Here is a 25,842-nt window from a genome sequence, read left to right as displayed (position 1 = left end):
AACTGTTTGATGACCATTTATTGATCATTATTGAATCATTCAAGAAGAGTAGCATGCATGTGAGAATAAATATAAATACACACCCAAACAACTATTTACATTAGTAGATGTTAGAATTTCAAAATCTACCATTCAAACAAGTGGAGGTCTGAACATTTCATGTGTGTGAGTCTTATTGTGCGTTGGACATATGTGAGCCTGTTTGTATACTATGACTATAAAGCATACAAGGCAGTCATGTAATCATTTTTATAGGGAAAACGTACATCCACCGTCTCATCCAGATGATTGATTTACAGCATGTTGCACCTTGTGCTCACAGAGAAGTGACGAGAGGAGGAAGTGATCCATTAACACAGTGAGAGAGATGCGTCACTCTCAAGAGGTGAAGTATGAGTCCTGCATGGAGTAGAGGCGGTCAATGGGGGTGAGCAGAGAGGAATCACCTAGAGACGGGCAGTCATCAGTCTCTTGAACATCTCTGTCCAGTTCACCATACAGGCCCTTATAGCCTAGAAAACACACCACATCACTGAGGACGGCTCAGTTAGCTGTTAATCTGAACATTTCAAATATATTCAGCACGTTTAGTCTGCACTGGTGTAAGAGTGGGGAAAAATAGGAGAAACATCTAGGATGACGTAACATGTTTTTAAAATCCTTCTATTTCTCTTCACAGTGTCAGTCAGTCAGATTTTCAGTCAGTAAAGTTGAGGCCGTCCTTGGTGGTGTTTTGTCAGGTGTTTCTGACCACATTTGGTTTTGATTTCTATTGGGCAGCCAGTCTTCTCTGTGTAAGATCCCATCAGAGTGGGTCCTGGTTAGTACTTGGATGGGAGACCTCTTTGGAAGATCAGGGGCTGTGTTTCTCCAAGTAAGACTAGAGTTGCGTCAAGAAAGACATCCGGTGTAACAACTTGTGCCAAATATCAATGCAGATCTAACTGTATCCGTTGCAGCCACCCCATACAAACGGGAGCAGCCAAATGGACAACAACAACTGATTTCGATTGGATGTTACTTTGAGCATTTTGAACAACTGATATTACTTCAATACAGAGCTGTGAAACGTCATCTGAATATCTACTGTACCAATTTGCATGAGGACTGGCCAAAACCCAGTATGGCAGTCATGTCTCCTCCTTAGGAACTCCCACAGTACCACCAGTCAGAAAAATCCTATTTTAACATCCACAACATCAGCGGTTGTTAGTGAAAATACATTTTTTTTTAAATATTGTAGCACCACCTAGAGGTCAAATGACACCAAATTATTTGTGCCTTCTCTCAGCTGGTTCTAGAGTCCAGGTACCATGCTTGGCTTTGATACGTGAAAGCATTGTTGAGATATTACCTCACTTCCTGTTTGGCACCTACAGCGCAGCAGGGTTTTGATTGACATGACGGTTTGCTTTGCACCAGCCTTGAGGCTTCCCGTTGTTTCACCAGACAATAATTGTGATATAAAATATAACACATCAACTATTATGTACAAAAAGCACATTTTGTGATTATTATAGTGCCCCCTATAGGTCAAAATTATACCAAATCTGTTATACTTCCTCACAACTGAAAGTCCATTGACCAAATTTGGTTATGATACATCAAATCATTGAGATATGACCTCACATCCTGATTGGTTTCAGTGTGGAAGGTCCCCAGTTCAAACCCCACCCCTGTCTGTTTCTCCAAGTAATGTAGAGTTGGGTCAGGAAGGGCATCCAGCGTAAAACCTGTGCCAATTCAACATGCAGATCCACATCAGTTCTACTATGGCAACCCCGAGTGGAAAGACAAGGGAGCAGCTAAAGGGTCTTACTTTTATTACAAAAACAGACCTATATTATAATGCTCGGATTTCGGTGTAAACTAAATTTCAGTAGTTTTGTGAAATTTGAAAGGCTGCACAGCTTTAAATAATTACATTACAGGTTTTCAATTTGGTTTGTTCAATTTGAGGTATAATTTCTGTCTTCCAAACATGAACAGACCAGAAGGTAGGTTTTTAGAATTGGATGGGGTGCTCCTTTAAGTATTTCATAGTTCGATGCAAAACAGTGATAAACGCCAGTAACTCCATAGAGTCAAAGAAGAAAAAAAATTGCACCAACACAGACTCATTAAGGTAGATTTTTGCTGTCACAATCAAAATTCTTTTTGCAATACTAACAAATGTCTCACTATTTTCCCCCAAACCATACTAGTTAATAGGTGCTTTGTAGAGTACGGAAGCGTATTGTATTCACTTAATAGATTTATTTTTTGGTTTGTTTTTCGGAGTAATTTATTTTTTGTCTGTTTTTTTGGAATAATTATTTCTGTTTTTCTGAGTTCCTCTGTTTCTGAGTAATTTATTTTTATGGTTGATTTTTATTTTATTTTTTTTCCCTGATTTTATGACTTTTTTTTTTCTTCTGTTTTTTTGGACCAATTTTTAATTTTTTTTTTAGTTTAGGGAGCATTTGAAGACATTCATTCACTGAGAGCTCGATTTGGTAAGAAACATACCATTGTTCAGTTTAGTCAAATTTTACTTTGATTTGGGTTTAAGACACTGGGAGATTGCCCTGTCTTTAAGTCACATAGATGGTATCATCATTAGTTTGTCGACTCTACACAGGCACCTGAGGACTTTGCGGCTGTTCAGAAGGAACGCCCATTCAGATCTGCTAGATATAGCAGTTTTTTCTCTAGGATCAGTTGGACAGATACGGTATGCTCCATGGATACAGGATGATGCATTTGAAATGCATTCAGGCTGGCTATGTGGTGCCTCAAGAAATAATAATAATAAAAAACCTAAAAATAAAGTACTCAGAAAAACAAACCAAAAAATAATCAGAAAAATAGAAATAATTATTCAGAAAAACAGATAAAAAAAATAGATTACTCAGAAAACCACAAATGATTATTCCGAAAACAAACCAAAAAATAAATTACTCAGAAAAACAGAAATAAGTATCCTGAAAAACAGACAAAAAAGAAATTACTCCAAAAAACACAAATAATTACTTCAAAAAACAAACCAAAAAATAAATTTATCAAGTGAATGCAATACGCTTCCGTAGTAGAGCACCACTGTAACCATATAATCTTCATTTTTGCGTGGTGATTCAGAGGTCTTTACCGTAGGGGTGCATGTGGTCCCCGGGCATCTGAGGTGGGGTCAGGCCCTGACTGAAGGGGTCCATAACATAGTCCTGCTGCTTTAAGGTGGTGACCTCCATCTGTTGCTGCTGAATGAGGGAGTAGGACGACCCCAGGTGCTCCAGGTCAGAGGTGAAACTGCCACAGGAGGGCGCTGTGTGGCACAGAATATACAGGAGATGATGTTCGGCTCTGAAGTGAGATTTTGTACTTTCACAATGACATCAATCTAATTTCTGAACTAGTGTATTCCAGTTAAAGGTCACGGCGGCAGCCTGGACAGGCCGCCAGTTTCTCTTAGGGCTGACACATATAGACAGACAAACTCATTCACACCTAAGGTCAACTGAAGGTTACCAACTGATCTAACCTGCACGTCTCTGGAAGTGGGCGGAAGCTGGAGCACCTGCACGGAACCCACACAGAGAACATGCAGACTCCACTCAGAAAGCACCAGGTCAGAACCCGGCACCTTCACGCTGTGAGACAACCATTAAGCTCCTGTGCTGCCAAATAACAACTTTTCAGTAAAAATTATATATGGGTTCTTCCTCTTCAAGAGGCTTTTTTGACAGGTGTGACTTACACAGCGGTTTGACGGCACCAATGCCCTATTCTGCTTGAACGCTTGGAGTTGTGTAAGGAAGGGCATCCAAATTAATGCAGAATCGTACCAGATCAGCCGTGTTAGGACAAAAGCGCAAAAGCAAAGCTAGCAAAACAGGAGAAGGCAAAAGAAGTTACTTAGGACCAATTATAAATAATTATACATGTTTGAAAAATGGTGAGTCTCAAGTTTGGATTTAAAAGATTTAAGACCATCAGACTGCCTCGTGTCAACGAGCACCTCATTCTATAACACAGGAGCAAAGGCTCAAGCTAACTTCTTTATCAACTTCGTATCATATCGTAACGTATAAAACCCACGCGATATCAGATAAACGGTTGTGATTGGCCCTTTTTCAGCCAGTTCACGTCATCAATGGGAGTTGACAGACCAATCTACTGGAGCAAATAAAGTGTGAGCTCTCAGATTTTTCTGATTCCCACAATGAATGGATGGGATAAAACCAAACTAAATGTTCATTTGGTTCATCATTCCAACATATGAAATTTTTACATTCCAGTTTTGTACTATTAAAAACACAGCGATATATCCTTAAAGCAAATAGAAGATCTGACAACCAGGTGAAGGTAACTTAAGAATGGACAGCATGCATGAGGATTGTGTTTTTATGGCAGTAACTCCGGCGCCACATGACTCAGAGACAACAGTTTTTATTCAAAACACACCAAAAGCAGTATTCAGGCTGTGCAACATGCAGAGTCCCGCTCAGTGTGAATCAGCAAACACACCAGATACGTGTGTGTGTGACACCACAGAGCATCTTGACTTTCATTTTAGCACCATTTTAAAAAGTTTCAGCTTGGACACTGTGTGCATGAGACACGTGCATCCCCCTACGGTCACATTAGCTACAAGCGACAGAGGCAAAGCGGTGATGTAACATTCATTTTCAATCAGAGTGGCCATTTTACAGTAACAAGAGACAGCGGTAGCTATCCCGCCAGCTATCCAGGAAAAATTGATGAGAAGACTATTTGCAAATACTGAGTGATGAGACACAGTGATTTCCAATCCGAGTAAAAAGGCAGTGTGATGTCAGCTGGATTAATAAAATAAAATCGAGAGTTACATGACTAAAACATAAAGCAAAAAAAATAGAATAAAAAGACAACTAATTAAAAAAATTAATAAAACCACATTTGTAATAACATAAATCCGAGTTCATCAGCTGTAAAATGCTTCACATTAACATTATTTACATATAAAACAGAGAGGAGTTCCTCTATCTGGCCAACAACTGGAGTAGACTCTGCATACCTTTATAAAAACACCTTTATGTAATGATTATGGATAAAAGTGGTTGTGAATCTGTCTTGTATTTTTGTTGCACACACTCTGGCATATTTTACCTTTATCAGCTATATCAGGGCTCCCACAAGTTAAAGACTTAGAAGAAATAACTTGGAATCTGGGAAATAATTTTTTAAAAGATGGTGTTGACTGGAGTGAGATACGCCCTTTATGACATCTGGTCTTGGCATGCTAAACCTTTTTGAGAACCTCCATGTTTATGCAACAGCACATTAATTACAATTCAGGTCTTCAGGTCAGTTTTTCAAGTTTCTGAGTGCCAAAAAAAAGAAAAGGAAAAAAACCCCCCACCAAAGTTGTATTCATATAACATGTTAGCAGTTAGCAACAGCTAAATGTTTTAGCAGTTCATAGGTACGGTCGGACATCTGGGTCCCTGATGCATGCGCACATAGCAACGCTCATAGTAACCAGCGAGCCGCTGAAAACAAACCGCTGTCATGCTCATTTCCTTCTTGATGTCCATCGTGCTCGCATCGTTCGGCCACATTTTTTTCTACTTAATATACATTATATATACTCAAAGTGTGTTGTTTTTTTTTTGAACTCCCAAAGCGCCACTAAAGTCCAGACAGAAGGGATAAATGGCTGGCTGCTATCAGTCAACTAAGCAAGGTTGGTCATGGGAATAACGCCGCCAGATTGCTAGGTGGCACTGTTTATGGTCAGAACTATGACGTATCTGATTGTCTTCAAACCTCTGACTTGTTCTTGATTAATGAAAACATTCTTGGCAAATGCTTTCGCTTTTGTCCATCTTGCGCTGGTCCAAGAATTTCATCTCTAGCAGCACAATATGAATGCCCCCGGCCGTCCCTCTTAATCATGGCCCCAGCTCCTAGCTGGGGTATTCAGCCGACCCGGCCTGCTTTGAACACACTAATTTTTTCAAGTAAATGCTTCGGACCCCACGGAACACTCAGCTAAGAGCATCAAGGGGGCGCCGAGAGGCAGGGCCTGGGACAGATGACAGCTTGCCTCGCGCCGGGCCGTCAGCTCGATCCCGAGATCCAACTACAAGCTCTTTAACTGCAACACCTTTTGAACACCTATCAAGGCTCTCCACATACTCATAGGCCATTTGACATGACCAAATCGACAGGCCTTTGCGAATAAACAGCAGTAAAAACACCTATATCAACAGTGGTTGTGACTGCACGTACAGTTTGTTTTCAGCAGTGATCCAAAATGGCGGTCGTAACTAAGCGGAAGTGACATTGGCCCAACCGTACCTATTCATTCTCGACTTCAGGGTCCCATGAGCATTTGTGCATGTGGAGGAGTTCCGATCCCATGGTGACATGGTGTTGCACGGACATTTGTTGTTTCGTAGTGGTTATCAGGAAATACAGACCTTGTGGTACAGGAATATCGTTGGCATGTGATTTGGGTGTGATTCAGCGTGAGATTTGATAAGATATTTTAAAAAAAAATCTATATAAACATTAACTTATGTAACTTATGTTTCGATGCCTTCGGTGAACACATTTCATGCTGGTTTGCATTTTGTTTGCCTCATGCATGATGAGTGGTGACGCCATTTTTGTTATTTACAACCAGCGAGCTGGACCGGAACTCTTCCAGGTGCACAGGGACGACGGGAAAGACTCTAATCTGTAATCAAGCTAAATTTTAGGTTAACTGTGCCCACCACTGAATAAAAGTAAGTAAAACATATTAGAAAACTGGGGTGGAATTTGGGGAATACAAGCGTTTGTGGATAAGATGATACCTGTGTGATGTGACGTGTGCTCTTGCTGCTCCGGTGTGTGCTGCTTTTCTTGTTGCTGCTGCTGCTGCTGCTGCTGCTGCCTCCTGGCCAGTTTCTTCATCTGCAAACAGGCATCGCCGGATTTTAAAGCTAATAAAGGTCTACTGCAAAATTCAGCCCACAGCGCCTCTCGCACGCAGGCGTCAAACCATGTTCACTAAATTGCAATATATTAACAATGCGGTAAAGAACAGGTTTCACTGGAGAAGACAAAACCCCACGTGTGCTCACTTTGTGAGGAAATATGAGGTTTAATCTACAGTCATCTAGCAATGAGATGTCATCAGTTTCCTGTATGAAGAGATAACTGTGCTGATTTCAACTCTGGCACACAAACACTGTGCAGAAAGAGTGCTTTTATTAGTGTGCATATGACCGTGTGTGTGTGTTATTACTTTGGCTCTTTGGTTCTGGAACCAGACTTGCACTACCCGGATACTCAGACCAGTTTCTGCTGCCAAGGTCTCCCTTACCTTGGATTAAGATTCCAAGAAAAGAGAAAGAAGGAGAGACAGGGTGAGAGTGACAGAGGTCAGTTGAAGCCACGTCAAAGAAGTTGTTTGTTTTATGAAATGTTACTTTAAAAAAAATGACTTGTGCTTTGGGAAGTCAAATACTGTAAGAGATCAGTAAAGTTGTCTAGACTAACAGACAACTACCTTAGGGCCCTATTTTGACAAACTATGTTGGACAGTTGGAAGTACATGGCCAAAATGCATCTGTGGCATGTCCAACTTCACTTTGCTATTTACACAGCGCATAATCACAGTGCAAAGTAGAGCTCAGGACTTACTCATATGTGGCACATTGGGGTGACTGGTGTTAAAAGTATAGGGCCAGTAAGCTTTTTAACATGTAACGCATAAAAAGGATTTTCTTTGCCACCACTACAATTTTATTTATTAGCCTAATATGACATTACCACTTTGCATGTGGGAGGAAGCCGGAGCACCCGAAGGGAACCCTCACAAACACAGGAATAACATGCAAACTCCACACAGAAAGGCCACAAATGGGAATCGAACCCATGACCTTGTTGCTGTGAGGTAACAGTGCTAACCACTAAGCCACTGTGTTGCCGTAGCATCACCAATAGAATCAAAATGTGAGTTGTCTACAAAAAAATTATTCAAAAGTTCCCCTGAAGGGTAAATATTCAAAAGAACAGACGACTTTGAACAACTTACAGCAGCGACAGTTAAGACCACTACCGTCTACAACAGTGACGTCATAGATCACGTGGGGGCTTCCCCAGATCTTTGCAAGGCATTCTGGGGAGGACACGGTCACAGCCAATCAGAGAGGCAGCTAATCCAACATGGTGAAAAACACTCTGAATCCGCTGCGTTTCTGTGTAACTCTAACATGTTTCTCATATCTTATGTAAAAGCTAGCGAAAATAAACACTTCTAAAAATGCTGTTTTTGTAACCTAAAAACACCTATTGTAATCTTTATTTAACCAGGTTAGTCCTGTTGAGATCAAAACCTTTTTTACAAGGGAGACCTGGACAATTATAACATGCATGCATTTAAATGTGGGAGGAAACATGTAACTCCACACAGAAAGGCCACAGGTGGGAATTGAACCCATGACCTTCTTCCTGTGAGGTAACAGTGCTAACCACTAAGCCACCATGCTGCCCAACACCTGAAGTGATTTACAAGACACCTCACGGACATCAGGAAGTTACCTTTTGACCACAGCTGATGCGTGCACGCTCATGCTTGCGCGCATACAAGCCCTCCTTCATTAAAAAGAAAAGGTAATATTTGTTATGAAGTTTGCCCCAAATAAATATGTTCTCTTGATTAAAATGAGCTGTAATTTTACAAGATGTTTAAAAAATAACCTGACATTATAATGCTCAGATTTCAGGAGAAACTAAATTTTGTCAGTTGAGTGAAATTTAGGTGGTCCTATACCTTTTAAGATTTGGTTCTTTTGATTGATTTGAACTGAACATTTTGTTTCTGAATTAATCATGTGTGCGTTGGGCATGACATGAGTTAAAGCAGTCAGATCTGTCATTTGTCATCTGTCATTACCTTTAGAAGCTGAGAGTTGTAACTTGTTGCATTATTAGATGACAGGTTCAAATGTGCGGTTTTCTAGCAAGGAAATGGATCTATGCGTAACGCATCAAAGTGCACTGGAGCAGCATCTACCCCAGCTACATGAGGTGAATGTTTTTTTTTAATTTTTGAATATTGAACAAACAAACACAGGGATAAAACACCATGCAAAATCTGATTCAGTAATACGAGAAGAACAGAAACTTAATGCTTTACCTTTCTGCATGGTTTGGAGGAGACCTCAAATGATGCTTTAAAGGTGCGTCGTTGTTGAGTTGTCAAAATAGTGCGCGGCCTTTTGGGACGTTTGCTTTCCAGCTCTTCTGATCGAATCTTCCTGCCTGCTGCCCGCTCAGGTTCCTCTTCCTCCTCCTCCTCATCACTTTTACCTAAGCGGATGCAACATTTGAAACACAAATGAAATTAATTGGGTTACGGAAAACACCAAAGTGTTATTAGTAATACGTATAATGAATAGTTAAGGGGAAACACACAAATAGACTATTAGTTTTAACAAGCAGTCTCAAGTGTGTGTGTGTGTGGGACAGTGAGTGTAAAGGATGACCACGTTGATCTGCTTCAGTGGAACCTTTCAAGGCAACACTGGTTGAAGTTACCTGCTGCTGTATTAAGCCCCGGTCACATGGCACTAACGAAGGACACCAAAGCCAAAACAAAACAAGAAATCTGGACTTACGTTGACCTCGTTTAACCGTCGTCCAGCTTCGTTCCTGTAGCTGGTACTTCGTCAGAATTTTCAAACTGATGAAAAATGTGAACAAATCCTGACCTCAATTCATTCGTATTCTGTTTTGCTTTCTGTCTTGATGGTTCTTCATCGTTTGTATAGTTCCCGTACCATCAGCATTCCGTCTGACTGTCGTCCAACCTCGCCCAACCTCCCAGGTCCGACATCTTGCACAAACGTTGATGATATCTGAACGGATCAATAACTAAAGATCCGACGAGCTGAACGTGACTCATCCATGTGTGGGACAAAAAGCAACGTTTTCATACAGAAAGAATAGCGGCAAGAACGTTTTTAACTGTTCACGTATGTTGCAAGACAATCAGATCTTGCACCTGCAGGTGCTGTGCAGAGTACAGGGTGGCTGCAGAAATGATCACAGGCTGGTGCACGGTCAGATACCCGCTGTCAAGTCATGTCATCATGAATGTTTCGTTTTGATATTGTTTAAAGCGTCAAGGTCGCTGTTCGCTTCGTTTTTATTGTTAGTTTCAGTTGTGTTTTGTTCTTTTAAGCGCTCTGGACTCGCAGGCATTTTGGTGATAGGAGAAGTGCAGGCTTATTCATCCAATTTTTCTCGACGATTTGTGACTTTTTTTCCTTCGTCCAGCTATCGCTGTGTGCCATATGACCGGGCCCTTGTAGTTATATCATTACCAACAGCTGTTTTTCAGTTTGTAGACATGAATCAATGAAGTTTGGTCCGAATAGGATAAAAGAAAAGAATGCATGTTATAGCAGGTGGGCCTTGGCAGAGGCATGCACACTCTGATTGCTCTCAAATTTTTTGGAACTACATCTTCACTGATGATTTTTCTCAGATTTCCATAGGCCTGGTCGAGTCTGAATTCTGATTCCATTTGTATGGCTTTTTATGAAGAGGCTCTGTCTGCTGGCATTTGATGAACCGTTGTCATTTTTGTGATTCAAGTACACCAACACTAAGACTCGATGGTGCCTTATCAATGTAACACAGTGACTAATCAATGTAATGCAGGAACATATATAGAGACCTTCAAGTCCAGACTCAAGACACATTTATTTCCATCTTGCATGGCTAGCATACTGGCATAGTATGTATGCTTCCTATCCTTTTAAATTCATTCTATTAATAAACGGAGTGGGTCTCGGCCTCAACATTATCTAAATTCTGAGTCTGTTAGTGAAGCTTAGGGTTAGCGGCCGCCGATCACTTTAGTATTTTCCCTGCTTTGCTGTTGCTTAATGATGAATTTTACCTTAGGTGTAGTTTTTCTAGCCGACTGATTTTGCTTTTTTCCTCTCTGTCCAAGGTGCGGATGACATCATGACATCATGTGCTGGATTTGACGACTGCATAATTTCTGAAACGGTGTGTGACTGGATGCCTGCATGGACTTCTCATCAAATTCATCTTTTGCTGTCATTTTCTGTTTTGTAAAACTTCGCAAAATCTTATAACTGTTAGAATCGCCTCAGCAGTGGGTCACCCCTTTGAGTCGGGTCTGCTTGAGGTTTCTTCCTAAATATCACCAGGAGGAGTTTTTTTGTTACCACTGTCACCTGTGTGCTTGCTCTAGGGGTTGGTAAGGTTAGACCTTACTTGTGTGAAGCACCTTGAGGCAACTTTGTTGTGATTTAGCACTATGTAAATTAAATAAATTGAAACATATTGCAAAATAACTGCAAAACACAGCACACACATTATGGTGTGTGTGTCTCTATTTTAGCATTGGAGGAGAAGAAGGAGCTGCACAGGTTGTCCCATCAGGGGCAGATGTAGAGCTCTGTTGTGAATGAGAATGTGTAAGGTGGACACAGTTAATCAGCACTCAAAATGCTACTGTGTGTGCATAATATGAAATTATTTCCCATGCTTGATTGTTTCATGCACACACAATAAGCAGCTTTGCTGTGCCACGCTGAGATAGAAGACAACACCCTAAGTGATATTACTGGGTGTTTATGTGGATAATAATAAACACAAATACATTTAGTGAATGCAGATTAGATTTTTGTTTGCTCAGAGAGAAAGGTGCGAGCGAGCCACTATCTCACCGTTTGTTGTGTGCATGCAATAAGATGTTGGGTGCAATTGTTTTTGGGGTGCTTTTTCCATTCTTTCAATTGCACTGTCTACATCTTTATGTACACACCTTGGTGTGTAGCTTTTTTTTTTTTTTTAGCTGCTCTTATTTGTAGTTTCAACAATCTAATTGAGCATCTCAACTGCACACATTCTTTAAGTCCAATGGACGTTGGCCACAGGTGATTGCATCATTATGCTTTTTTGTTTCTTCCTGACTGCTCCTGATTTGCTCGGTAGTAAATTTTTATTTGTGCGCACAACTGAACACAGAAAATTTTGCAGAGTAAAATTTACTCTGTTGGGATAACATTTGGTCCCAGTCCAAATACAGTTAAATGTACTCTATCACAGTGCTAAATCAACTCTATCACACTGTAAAATAAACTCTTATTGGAGTAGAAACATTTGATTTGACAAGACGGTAGAGCTGATTTCACTCTATAATAGTGTATTTTACTCTATTTAGACTGGAACCAAATGTTATCCTGGCACAGTATATTTTACTCAGCAAAATTTACTGTGTATACATGTAATGCACATTACGATGTAATACGGGAAATATGGACAGCAGATGTTTTGTGAATAAGTATGTTCATATTGGTGTTGCATGTTTTTTGTGCATGCATGTGGCACTTGCATGTTACAACACAATATGTGTTTTGCATATCGTCAAAAATCAACCCAAAATGAAATGGGCCATCCACATCTTTTTATTGGGATTTTTACTGTCAGCTGAACATCTGGTCACTTTCATGCATTGAACACTTTCACATACCAGCACCTGGCAACTACACTTGAATAAATAAGAGAGCTGCCCAGGTTTATCCGGGTTTGGATGAGTGTGACCATGAAAGTTTGAGATTTCGAACAGAGCCATCCGCTGTAGTCACCCAACTCTGCTTGCTCTTCAAATGGAAAGCTGTGGCGTGGACACTGGATGTCAAATAGCATCACTTTGTGTCAGTGATGTCCATGTTTACCTGATTTCTGAGCGCTGCACGGGTTACAATGCACCCAGATATGGAAGCATGGCTGACTGCAAAGCTTGGCATAAAGAGGCAATAATAATAATAATAATAATGATGCATCCCCTACATTGGTTCGTAGGTGATATATGTGATATGGGTAACTGTGGTAAAACATGCATTTGTGTCATACGTATCATGACAATGTCTGTCCAGTTTCAGTTGTAGGCAATCGATGAGCTTTGTGCACAAAAAACATGCAACACCAATAAGAAACGATAACATTTTTGGAAAAGCGAGACAAACAAATTAAGGCCTTTTCCCCCCACAGCATCCATCCAGGCTGACATGTGAAGCCTGTACCTGTGTCAGAAGAAGCTGGGCTGCTGAGGCAGCGGTGGTAGTCCTCTCTGGCACACAGTAACTGTCCCTGCCTGAGGACGCAGAGGTCTCCAGTCCGCAGACGGCACGAGCAAACGCTGCAGGTGAAGCAGCGCAGGTGGAACACAGTGGCTCCCACACGCATCACCAGCTCTGCAGGAGAGATGGCCTCCGCACAGCTCCCACAATGCACTGCAAACAAACTGGAAAGCAACAGGGAGGACAGGGATGTGTGGTGGTGAACCAAAAAAACTCAGTTTAAACTGTAAGAGCTCAAAGAGTTATGTTTGCAGCTTCATATTTCAGGAATCCAAAAGAAAACAAAAGAACAGGGTTTAGTTTGCGAATGTTGGCGAGTGGAGCTGTCACTCCAAACAGCTGCCAGCTTCTCCCCACATCCTGACTTCTCCCCTTCCTCCTTGTCAGGCACATACCCTCAGCTTGGCCAGTGTGCATCTTAGTGCCCGGCAACCAGGAATAGTGGGCTTAGCCTCAGAGACTGTTGCCATGGCTCCGGCTGCCGTGTCCGAGGCTGCGCTCCTGGGGAGGCAGAAGAAAAGCTCTCGGCAGGCCGTGGCTCCAGGCAGAAGGGGAAAAATCAGGTCTCCTGGTGGGAGAGCCTGAGCCGCAGGTCTCAGGAATTATCAGGAGAATTATCCGTAAGTCTGCTTAACCAGAGCAGGACAAAGACAGAGTCAGCCATCAAGCAGCAGGACTATTGTCCGCTGGCTGGCACCGCAGCATTTTGGGTCTGTCACGCAGGATGATGCGTCATCATGCTGGAGGTGGCGTTTGTCTGCAGACCTGACTGGGTCACCAGAGCGGTCAGCAGAGAGCCATGAGAAAGTGATAGCTTTCACCCCACTCTTCTAATTTTGTATGAAGATACTGGAGAGCCGAGCTCACTGAATGAGTCTCCGAATGCTTTTCTCAGTCACAGCCGCTGGGCAAAACTCAAAGCATCACACATTCCTGTCACATAAACAAACAGGAGTCATTTAAAGATGAGTGACGCTGTGGTTCCTACAGTTATTGTACTCATGCATCAAATGTGACAAGCAATCGAACAAAACAATAGGTCGGTCTTTCAGGAATACGACTACTAATTTTATTTCTATAGAACTTTAACACCATCCAAACTGCCGCAGTAAATGAAACTTAAAAAAAAAGTACAAAAAAAAAAAAAGAAAGAAACAAAACGTAAAACCATTAAGACACTCCACAGATGTGGAGAAAGTTTATAATAGAAATAATCTTTCAAATTGTTTGTTATTATGTGGCTTCCAGCTGAACTCTAAAGCCTTTATTATTTTTATCCAAACAATGTTGTCATACAAAATTATCTGTATGTGGCATTAAGTTAAAAATATGAAAAATGAAAAAAAAAATCAGTTGAAGGAAAACAATGAATAAGTAATTCACACAAACTTTAACATGAAATAAATGACTGACTTTTTTTAAATGTAGTTTTCTGCAAAAATGTTAGTCTTGATTTAATAATTGAATGTATAAATATTGCATATACATATTCCACATATTTTAGAAAGGAAATATTTAGAATAATAATGTAACAATAATAATAAAGTCAAAAAATTGTTCTGGCCTTAAAGGAAAAAGTGATCTAGTAAATACATTCATATCAACTATAACATAAATTAAGTGCAATTTGACTTTGAAGAAAAGTGTTGAGCACACATTTTGGCCTTAATTTAATAATTAAATGCATACATATTGCATATAAATATCCCATATATTTTAGAGTATTTATTTATATCATTAAATCATTTAAAATAAATCATTTCAAGTATTAAAAACTACACAAAATACACAAATGTAAATATCAAAGAAACTGAATAAAGCAAATATGCTGGAAAAATGATAAAAAGCTTCTATATGTGATGGTAAGAAAGCTCACCAATAAATACAACAAAAACAAAACATTTTATGTGACAATGTAGTAGTAGTAGTAATAGAGTCAAAAATGGTTCTGGCCTTAAAGAAAAAGCAATCCAATAAATACATTCATACCAACTACAACATAAATTATGTGGAATTTGACTTTGAAGAAAAGTGTTCAGCAAAAAGTTAGCATTGATTTAATAATTAAATACATATTTATTAAATATTATTATTTAGAAATAAATATGCTGCAAAATAATGAAAAGTTTCTAAATACTAAATAAGTTACACTAAAGAATTCCAAGTATTAAATACCACACAGAAACAAACATTAAATATAAATATTGAAGAAAATGTATAAAGCAAATATGGGAAAAAAAGTTTATTATCAGTATTATAATGTATTCTCAGCATTAGAAGCAACACAAATTGAACATCTTGTGTAACAAAAAATTTAACTTTAAAACTGAATTTGTTTAGGTGAACAACAACAACTTCTATACATATATACTATTTATCTTTCAAAGTACCCAAGGATGCTGAATACAAAAGGGTTAAACATAACAGGTAATATTTCAAGTGCATTGTTTATACAAGAAAATTATGATGTATGTTTGAACTTTCTTTTATAAAATAGAAAGCTCTCTGGATCATTTAATTGATTTATTTTAAATAATGTATGGAAATTTCAAAGTTGGTATTTTGTTAAGATACTGATGGAAAACACACACACAACGTGATACCCACATTTACCCTGAACCAATATCATGCCTAAGACTTCTGCACAGTCCGATGTATCACACAACACAAAAGCTCAAAAGTTCAAAGGGAACATAAAGGCTCAGACATCCATGTCAGAAAGTCTTGTGCAGCAGCATCTTAAAGCCAAACATTACTCAGACCTCTGTTGCCACAGGGTTGCTAAGGAAGTGGCAAAGTCTGTTCTGAGAAGCTCAGGAGGGTCAGTCGGGCTGCTTGACCCATCCAAGCCATCTGCCCTCGGCCTCAGTGGTATGTGGTTTAATATGGCCGGCGTAGTGTCTGTGGCATTCCTTTTGCAACAAAAGATGCTCCAAAGAAATATGTCAGAGTGTAGCCGAGCAAATACCCATTTCTATCATACCTCAGCGGTTCAATGGGAGGTTAAGGAACAAGGAACAATGGAACTGTGAGCATTAATGTTGTGTTTTGAAAACTACTTTCCCCATTATATTAGTGTTGCTAATGCAAAAGGTAAGAGTACCGCCAGCCCTCATGGGGCGGCTTAAAGTCTTTAATATTTCAGAGTTTCTTTCAGAGGCTCCGTCAGGAGCAGAGGTGTCAAGTATACTTCGTTACTGTACTTAAGTACACTTTTTAGGTATCTATACTTTACTCCATTACTTATTTTTCTGCCTACTTCTGACTTCTACTCATTACATTTTCACACAAGTGTCTGTACTTTCTATTCCTTACATTTTTAAAACAAACAACCTCATTACTCTTGGCTTCAGTTTAATATTTATATATGTATATATTTCACGTCATGTGCGCCTGTAATCAACTTTTCTGCAGCGCGGCTTTGCTTTGAACCGTGAACCAATCGAAGCAGTGGTTCGCAGATTGAAGCAATGCTTCGACCTATTGCTTCGTTTATTCCTTCTTTCTTTCGCTTAATTTTCCCCCGCTAAAACCCTAAAGAGCATACGTCTGTGAGTATTATTTACCTTTTCTATGTTAAACCGACCTGTTATGGTCTTCTGAAACAGTTGATAGATGTATTTTATAACTTAAAAATGGGAGCGACGCTAACGCGTTAGCATGTCTATGGCATTTTCAATGTTAAAACTTAGCATTAAGCAATTGCAGCTCTCATCACGTTCGGGTGCATTTGTTTTCAAATTGTAATATTTCTTACATTTATTTTTGTTTATATATTAATAATCTAATGATTATTATATACAATTTTAGAGAAAGAGACAAAAAGAACCTGAATAGAAACAACAGAAAATATAAAAGCAACTAACAATGAACATACATAAATAAATACATACATACATAAATAAATAAGTGTTTCCTGTGAACACCTAGTGACTTTTACACCTCCATTTCATCCCTGTCTTATTTAATGACAGTTTGTTTCGGTCAAACCATATTTTCAATTTGTTAATTTCTTCAGTGATTTTCTCCAGAACTATCTGCCAAACTAGAAAACTGCTGCATCCTAGTAAGAGCAGAATACTACTGGAATTAATTTGAATAAGGAAAGGTGTGTTTTTTTTTTTGTTGTTTTTTTTTCCTTCACTAAATGGATGCTGCACTCACTGCAGTTTATTATCTGGAATAGTCCCAGATTGCATTTCAGAGCTTCTAGAATTGAAACATTTGCGTGCAGGTGTTGTTGGGTAATTTTGGGTTTTGGGCCACGTAGAACGAATCAGTTTTTAAATTAAGCTTTCAATTCATATAGTGGCATCTACTTTTTTTTCTTTTTTTTTTAAAGGTTACTTTATACTTTTGTACTTTAAGTAGGTTTTGGAGCACATACTTTTTCACTTTTACTTGAGTAAAGAGGTCAAGTTGATACTTCAACTTTTACCAGAGTGTTTTTAAACTGCAGTATCTATACTTCTACTTAAGTAACAAATGTGTGTACTTTTGACACCACTGCTTATCAGTACTATTTTTTGGTAAGGGTGGTGTTGGGGGGTAATTTTGGGTTTTGGGCCACGTAGAACGAATCAGTTTTTAAATTAAGCTTTCAATTCATATAGTGGCATCTACCTTTTTTTTTTTTTTTTTTTAAAGGTTACTTTATACTTTTGTACTTTAAGTAGGTTTTGGAGTACATACTTTTTCACTTTTACTTGAGTAAAGAGGTCAAGTTGATACTTCAACTTTTACCAGAGTGTTTTTAAACTGCAGTATCTATACTTCTACTTAAGTAACAAATGTGTGTACTTTTGACACCACTGGTCAGGAGAGCGGGAACACGCCGTCATGCTGGACTTACTCACGCAAATTAGTGACAAGATCATTACGCAGAAATAAGTCAGCAAAATCCAGAGCACCTCCTCACTGAGTAAAGTGCCCTGAGGGTCGACACACTGTATGACAAGACGAGCGTTTAGCAAAAATGTGGACGCACAGGCACGTTTACGCAGAAGCAAAGCCGCCCCCTCCAATTGTTCTCGTCCTGCTTGATGGATGACCTTTCGCAATCAGAGAAGCAGCCTGCTACCCCGGTGACAGGCAGACATGTTTCTGGATCAGGTTAATTTAGATCCATCGGTAAACACACACTGACTGAGGCTCTGTATTGGATACGGACGGGCAGGTCAAGTGGACCGCCAGTCTGATCTGACGGCCAGCCCGCTGAAGCGTTTCGATAATCCGACTCCGCTGACAAGCTAACCAACCTTAAACATCACAGTGGCAGGAAGGAATCTACACAATTGTCTTTAAAAAATTTAATTGAGTACTATTTTTAGTTTTCAAATACTGTATGGCTACAAGACCAACCTTTTCTTCACTGGAGCAAAGGTTTACATACCACATAGTACACAGTACTATTCATTTAGTATCTCTGTATAAAGATACAGTATTACACATAAAATGCCGTCACATGGCACCAAATTTCAACAAGTTATTAAAAAAATTAATATACTAAAGACAATGCACTAGCTGGTTTGTGCATTGCGATAAGTGTTAGAAGGACTAGTCTTTATATTCAGCTTTGATTAGTTAGTGCCCAATTCGTTACCAAATTTTCTTCAAGTCAGCTCATCTGGTGATTTAGAGAGCATGATTTTCTGACAGTATTTAAGGTAAATCAGTAACAAAAATAGGCCTGTTTCAAATAACTGTTTAAGTAATGTACTATTTTGGCTCTAATGTTCAATTTACAGAGACAATTTAATGCATACCTTTCTGCTGCGGTTGATTTACAGTGACTCCCAATGGAACAATGATTACTTTCATTTCAAAGAATCAAAGAAATCTCCCAGACTCATTAGTTTCAGTTTGTTTCCAGCAAATAGTCCATTGCAGAGAATTTCAGTTTTGGGAAAAGAGGCAGAGTCTACAGCACAAGTATGAGGAATCAAAAGTCACATCCCAGGAATAACCCTGTAAGTGAAGAATAAGGAATCTATCGCTGACAAATCCATGTCGTTCAGTGTCAATGTCATGTTTATAACTTGTAGTTCTAGTTGTTCTTTCTTTGATCAGTTATTCATTTATTGTTATGTTTATTCACTGACAATTCTTGTAATGATTTTATTAGTAGTCTCAGCCCAATAGGTGATTTTAGCCTACATCAGAAGGCTAACAGGTAAGGTTATTGTACATTATTAGGACAGCGGGTAAAGTTAGCTCGCTTCAGAAGGGTAATGGGTAATGTCAGCGTACTTTATTAGGATAGTAGGTAAAGTTAGCTCACTTCAGAAGGCTAATGGGTAATGTTAACGTACTTTAGAAGGATAGCGGGTAAAGTTGGCTCACTTCAGAAGGCTAATGGGTAATGTTAGCGTACTTTAGAAGGACAGCGGGTAAGGTTAGCTCACTTCAGAAGGCTAATGGGTAATGATAGCATACTTTAGAAGGACAGCGTGTAAATTTAGCTCACTTCAGAAGGCTAATGAGTAACGAGTGTCCACTTAAAAACACTGTCAATTTTGTTTAAATAATAGCAAATATGCATATGTTGATTAATGACCCCAACAGCTATCAAGCTACAGCAGCAGTGAGCAATTCCAGCATCAGCCTACAACAATAGCAAAGTTAACAAGAGCTTTGTAGTAAAAACTGTCAGTAAAAGCACAACAAAATCAATGTTAGCCTGCAGCAAAGCACTGGAACACAAAACGCAATCACGTCACATTATCCACATAACGAAAATGAAATGCTTATCACAAGAGAAGATGAGGAAGCACGAATCCCCATCCACCAAGAAAATCAAAACCATTAAAGAAAAACAAAATCAGAACTGGCAACGGCATAGTGCATTCAATCTAAATCCTACGCACTGTAGCTTTAACCAGTTCCTTTAACTAAATTTGGATCCACTAAAACATTGGGTCTAAATATGACCTCAGCCTGTGGCCTTGAACTTGGGCCACTTCTTCTTAAAATCAAACTCCTTCATCCTTCACTGGTCATCAACTCGTCCACCAAGTTTTGTCCAGATCGCATCAAAACTCTGTGAGAGATGATGCTCACACATGGACACAACCAGGACTAACAACAACAACCCTGATAGTGTTATATGATTTGACAATCTGGTAACAGAATTATGTGCAGATTTGTGGATTTAGAAATAAAAGTAGGCAATGTGGAATAACAAAGAATGAAAATTACAAACCCCAGCTTTACAATACTGGCATCATCTCCCTCTTTTCCATGAGAAGTGGCCACACCTGGTGGTCCGGCGGGCACAGATTTACCCAGAAAGGTGAGAGTGTGAGACAAATGTTGTCTCAGTATGGATTACTCTTCACTCCCAAGCTGACTTCACACTTTTCCTGGATCTACAGAAGGGAGGGAGCTGTCTGTGCCGCATCAAACCTGGAGACAAAAGTGGCACTTGTGTGCGGTGGAGCCATGACACCAGACACGACGGCAAAAAAGGTGAAGACGTGTGAATACGTGAGCCATCAGAGGCGGAGCTCTGGCTCGGGGCCTTCTGCTAATTGGTCAGGTCAGATATCTCACGGTCGGCTGGGCATCGTCCCATCGCTCCACACGGGCTGCCAGGAGCACATCTTTCCAGATGCCACGGCACATAACGCCAAAGCTCCTACAGTGCACTGTCCCCCAAAATAAGTTCACACCATCCTCACCATACCTCTATGAGGGATGTCCAGACCTTCTGACATATGGCTCTGCTCTGCTAATTGCTCCTCAGGCCTGCTCCTACTCTGTGATTTGGCCAAGAACGGCTGAAGAGGTTTATATTAGGGCTTAAACCTAAAAAGACAAATGGGCGTTAGCATAAAATATGCCAGGAACATGATGGTGGAGCGTTTAGAGAGTACGTAATAATGCTGCTTGTTTCCCTGCATGCTTGGCAGGAGGTCCCACACTAAATTGTTCAGAAATAATGTGAGCTGCTGCATTTTAGGCTGTACACTGTTTATTGTGAGAGTTTGGGTGAAAGCTGATGGGATAGGTGTGTGTGTGTGTGTGTATACACACAATGAGACCATATGTTGTCCCCAGCTTGTTGTTGCCACGCCAATGGGCCTCGAAATTTTAACACATTTTGACAATGTGTCAGTAGAGTTCTGCCCCTTCTTGGTGTGTGTGTGTGTGTGTGTGCGTGTGTGTGTGTGTGTGTGTGTGTGTGTGTATACACTGTGCAATAATGTGCTCACATTCCAACTCCCTCTGCCACCACCTCCTCCTCCTACAGTCACCTTGGACTCTGAGCGCCCTGTGCCAACTTTACCCAACATACTGTGGATGTTGAAACTCTACTCACCACTGGGCTTTAACACATATTCTTTATGCCATTAAATGATAATAATAATAATAAAGGCACTACTATATAAAAATTCCTGAAATTATTCCCTTAAACTCAAACTGAAAAGTAATGTACAAGATAGAACATGATATAAATTAAATAAAAAAATTGTATCAAAATACGAAAGACAAAATAATAGGTTGCACAAGTCCCTGATTCCCACTCTGGGGTTTGATACCCCAACGGGGTCCCCAGAGATCACTAATTACTAGGGTGCCACTCAATATCATGGCCAAAAAAAATTTTCAACTTTTTCCAGGTCCCACCCCCAATTCTTTTTCCTTTTATGAAGCATGTTTTCATTCAAAAAGCACTTAAGTTCTGAAGTAACTGTTAGCAGTTCTCATGTTTATGTTAAAACAACTAGTTACCATATACACATTTTTCCAAAAATTACAAAACTTTGATGCTGTTTAGCTACCAGTAAATATTATTATAATACATCCAAATTTTGTCACATTATAAACAAATCTGGGGGGTGGGACAATAAAATTTAGAAACTTTATTTTTGAGTGGCACCATACTAATTACTCACTTATTGGCTAATCAACAGAGGTGGGATGAAGTCACTGTCAAGTCATTCTCAAGTCATCAATCTCTAAGTCCCAAGTCAACTTGCAAACATTTGGTGGTTATTATGACTTGAGACTTGTTGATTCGTGACTTGATGGAGACTTTGTCCCACCTCTGCTAATCAATACACTGAAAAAGAGAATAGTATGTTGAACCAACTCAAATTGTTTCAGTTGGTAACATTTAAATGAATTAAGTTGTTTGAACTTAAGATGGTCAGTTAGATCAACTCTAACTGACCAGTTGGTCAGTTAGAGTTGAGTTTCCAGATGCCACAAATTATTGTTGAATTATTGTCAACCAATAATGTGCATCACTTCTTACCAAAATTGGAGCAACTTTAACTTTTGACCCCTGTCCAAACTGAAACTGAGCTTTGTCACCATTTTTTTGCTGTTTTATCCCATAACAATGTAGAATTTAGTCATAGTTAGTCTAAACTATGATCAGATGATGATTAGACAAATATTGCGGTATATTTCTCAATATGATTGGAGCATGTTTAAATTTCAACCTTAGTGTAATCCTTCATTGACCCTTGGCTATAACTTCCACGCCGGGATGCCTAACATACATTTTTGTGTAGGTCATGGTACACTGAGGCTGGATTCTAAGTGTTGTTTAGTCCACTTAAGTGGTACTGAAAACCCACTTGGCCCATTTGTCCTATTCCCATGGACATCAAAGTTGAGATTTTTTTTTTTCTTCCATTAATTTAAATAAATGAATAAATTATCAACTTAGAAATCACATCTCAAGTACTTTATACTGCATGGTACATGATGATACAAAGTTGCCAGTGATCATTCAAAAAATTTAAATCACTCCAAAAATCTGATTAACAAAACCCAATGTTTTTACAAATTCCAACCAACAAAACAAGCAAGTGATAATCACTTCTATAGGATATATAGTTGCTTTTTGATTGATATGTTGTTCCGAGATGACAGTGGACTAACCCACCCACTCCTGTACAATGTTGTGCAAGACCTACACCACTACCAGTGCAGGAAATTATGTAGTCTTATTAAAAAAAGCAGTTAAACTTCAAAGTGGCCACACATTTTATATACTGTACATTTTTTAAAATAAATATTAGAAAGTTAATAGTTCAACATTTGTATGAATGTTAAGCTCACTTACTATCAGGGGTACACTGAGCTGATATTTGATGTCATATCAGTCCAATATTGGTCAAAAACATTGCATTGGATCATTTGGAAATTAAAATAAAATCTCATTGGATCTGCATCTTCTATTGCACATGTGAGTGATGTTGTGGCTTATTTATGTTGTCCTTTAGAATATTTGTTTCACAGTTGGGTTGGTTCTATTTGATGGCTGTTATCAAAGTACAGCCAGACGAATGAACACATTAGTTGTTTTAAGACAGGTAAAATATTAGTATCAGAATCAACAGATGCTGAAGGTTTCAGTGCTTGGTATCACACTGGCTATGAAAAAGATGTATTGTAACATACATATGGTTAAAACTACATACAGTATTATTCAAAAATCTTAGGCACCCTTATGTTTTTGTGTATATGTGTTGATGTTTCATCTTCGTTGGTATATGTCACCGAAGTACAAATTTGAAATCTCCAAATGTGAAACAGAAATTAAAAAAAGAAAAAGAAATCTGATGTGGAGAATTGTGTCTGTTTTATTAAAGAAGGTAATAAATTAAAGTGACCTTTTCAGCTTAATAAAAATTAGGTTTACAGCTCAGTGCATGATTTTCCAAACACAAACATGAGATAGTAATAAATAATCAATCAATTGATCGACATGTTTCTGTGGAAATGAAGGGCTCCTTCACCATCAAGAATTTCGATTTACAGGTAAATTGCAGTCACATGGGAACCTTTTGCAATTTTGGCAAATGCTTTGATATTTCAAAGTTATTCTTCATTGTTATGACAATTTTTAAGGACTCCTGAAATGTTGTGTTAGATGTAAACAAATGGAACTAAATCCATGATGTTCCAACATGGCAATAAATTGAGATTTACAAACATTCTAAGAAAAACAGGAAGAAAATCTGTAATTTTTAAGAAAGTAATGTTTTAAAACTCAGCCAATAACAACCCAATGTCATGGCAGTTCGTGATGGCATTACGAAAAAAAGTAAATTAATTTATAGGTTCGTGAAATCATCACGAAAATGGGACGCTTTTCATGAAGGGGGCATGAATCAATTTCGTGAGGAGGGCACGAAACAAAGCAGACTGGAAAAATTCAATACGATTTTTTTTTTTAAAGTGTTTTTAGTGGGAACACTTTTGGGAAATAACTTGCCAATAAAAAGTAAGATAACGTTGTAACACATGTGCCTTGATGATGACACTCACTCGGTGTAATCCCTCTTGCAGTAAAGTTTGCGGTCCCGCAGAAAGCACGTGCTCCTGAGCGCGTCCCCGCACGCCGCGCACCGCACGCACTCCTCGTGCCAGAGACCGTCGGTGACTCTGAGCAGGAACCTGTCGGTGATCGCACGCTGACACCCGCAACAGACAGCGCGACCTGTAGACGGATCACATCAAAGCGGATTCACACGCACGCAGTGTCTATACGTCACAATCATCATTTACGTTCCTGTCATTTTTTTTGTGTAAAGACTCAAATGTGACTCACCTAACGACATCGCCGCTCCGTCCACCATCACGGTTACAGGAGAAACATTCAGGTTGGAGGACAAAAAACAAACAAACAAACAAAAAAGATTAAAATCCACGAAGACAGAACGTGAGGATTTCCACTCTGCGTGGACACAGAGCAGAAAGAGAGAGAGCGTGAAAAGTTGGTCCTGCAGAAGGAGCAGCTGACCACCTCCACAGTGCTGCTCTGTACACGGGCTGTCAATTATCCAATTAGAGAGAGAGAGAGAGAGAGAGAGAGAGAGAGAGAGAGGAGAGAGAGAGAGAGAGAGAGAGAGAGAGAGAGAGAGAGAGAGAGAGAGAGAGAGAGAGAGGAGAGAGAGAGAGAGAGAGAGAGAGAGAGAGAGAGAGAGAGAGATGTGATCACACCTGTCTGCACTGAAAAAGGGGAAAGTTGGACCAACTTTAAAAAAAGTTTTTACCTCAAGGCATATTTATAATTTCATTGAAAACTTTACTTTACTTTACTCGTACTTGGAGAGTAACAAATTTAGGTGCAAAAATGACTGTTTTTTAAAAGGATGGTCCAAGTTACAAGATTTATCTATCTACACTCAAAAAAATGACTCATTGGATGAACTCAATTAAATTACACTCTAAGAAATAAAACGTTTAATTTAACTGATAGTTAAGGTAACTTTTTCCACATAACATTGTCAATTAAGTGCAAAACAAAATTGTAGTTGAAATTAATTAAATCAAATAAAACATTATTACTTAATTCCCTAAAAGTAACAATTGCAAGTATACTGAAAATAATAGTATTAATTACATTTAAAACCCACGTGTTTCAGTTCTTAGAGTGTATGTGCAGGATTTCCATCTTAATAAATATATGTAGCCCCAACTCAATAAAAGCACATCAAGATCATTTAATTGAATTTAGTTGGGACTACATATATTTATTAGATGGAAATCCCATCCAATGAGTCTGTTTTGGATTAACTCAATTCAATTATGGGCAGGATTTCCATCTAATAAATATATGTAGCCCCAACTCAATAAAAGCACATCACAATCATTTAATTTAATTTAGTTGGGACGACATACACTTATATTTATTAGACGGAAATCCAATCCAGTGAGTCAGATCTATCTATCTATCTATCTATCTACA

General features: G+C 39.1%; 1 protein-coding gene across 1 annotated transcript; it reads right to left on the bottom strand.

The window, feature by feature from the left end:
- Positions 1 to 24,764, bottom strand: lmx1a (LIM homeobox transcription factor 1, alpha). Its single transcript, XM_034179660.1, has 8 exons — positions 24,703 to 24,764; positions 24,420 to 24,591; positions 13,077 to 13,297; positions 9,149 to 9,321; positions 7,253 to 7,330; positions 6,819 to 6,918; positions 3,128 to 3,301; positions 1 to 512 (listed from the first exon to the last, which is right to left on the bottom strand). Exons 1-8 carry the CDS (start codon positions 24,728 to 24,730, stop codon positions 379 to 381), a joined length of 1,080 nt encoding a protein of 359 aa, XP_034035551.1. The 5' UTR covers positions 24,731 to 24,764; the 3' UTR covers positions 1 to 378.
- Positions 24,765 to 25,842: the final 1,078 nt, after the last annotated feature.

Source organism: Thalassophryne amazonica, chromosome 10 (assembly GCF_902500255.1).
Source record: "Thalassophryne amazonica chromosome 10, fThaAma1.1, whole genome shotgun sequence".
NCBI lineage: Eukaryota > Metazoa > Chordata > Actinopteri > Batrachoidiformes > Batrachoididae > Thalassophryne > Thalassophryne amazonica.
Note: the sequence above shows the minus strand (reverse complement) of the source record. Positions and strands in the feature narration are given on the sequence as shown.

Excerpts from the sequence above, each read along its gene's own strand:
- lmx1a (XM_034179660.1), bottom strand. The coding sequence starts at position 24,730 with ATGGTGGACGGAGCGGCGATGTCGTTAG. Across the intron at positions 24,592-24,702 it reads CGGAGCGGCGATGTCGTTAG|GTCGCGCTGTCTGTTGCGGG; the intron begins GTGAGTCACATT and ends ATCCGTCTACAG. Across the intron at positions 7,331-9,148 it reads CCTCCAAACCATGCAGAAAG|GTAAGGGAGACCTTGGCAGC; the intron begins GTAAAGCATTAA and ends TCTTAATCCAAG.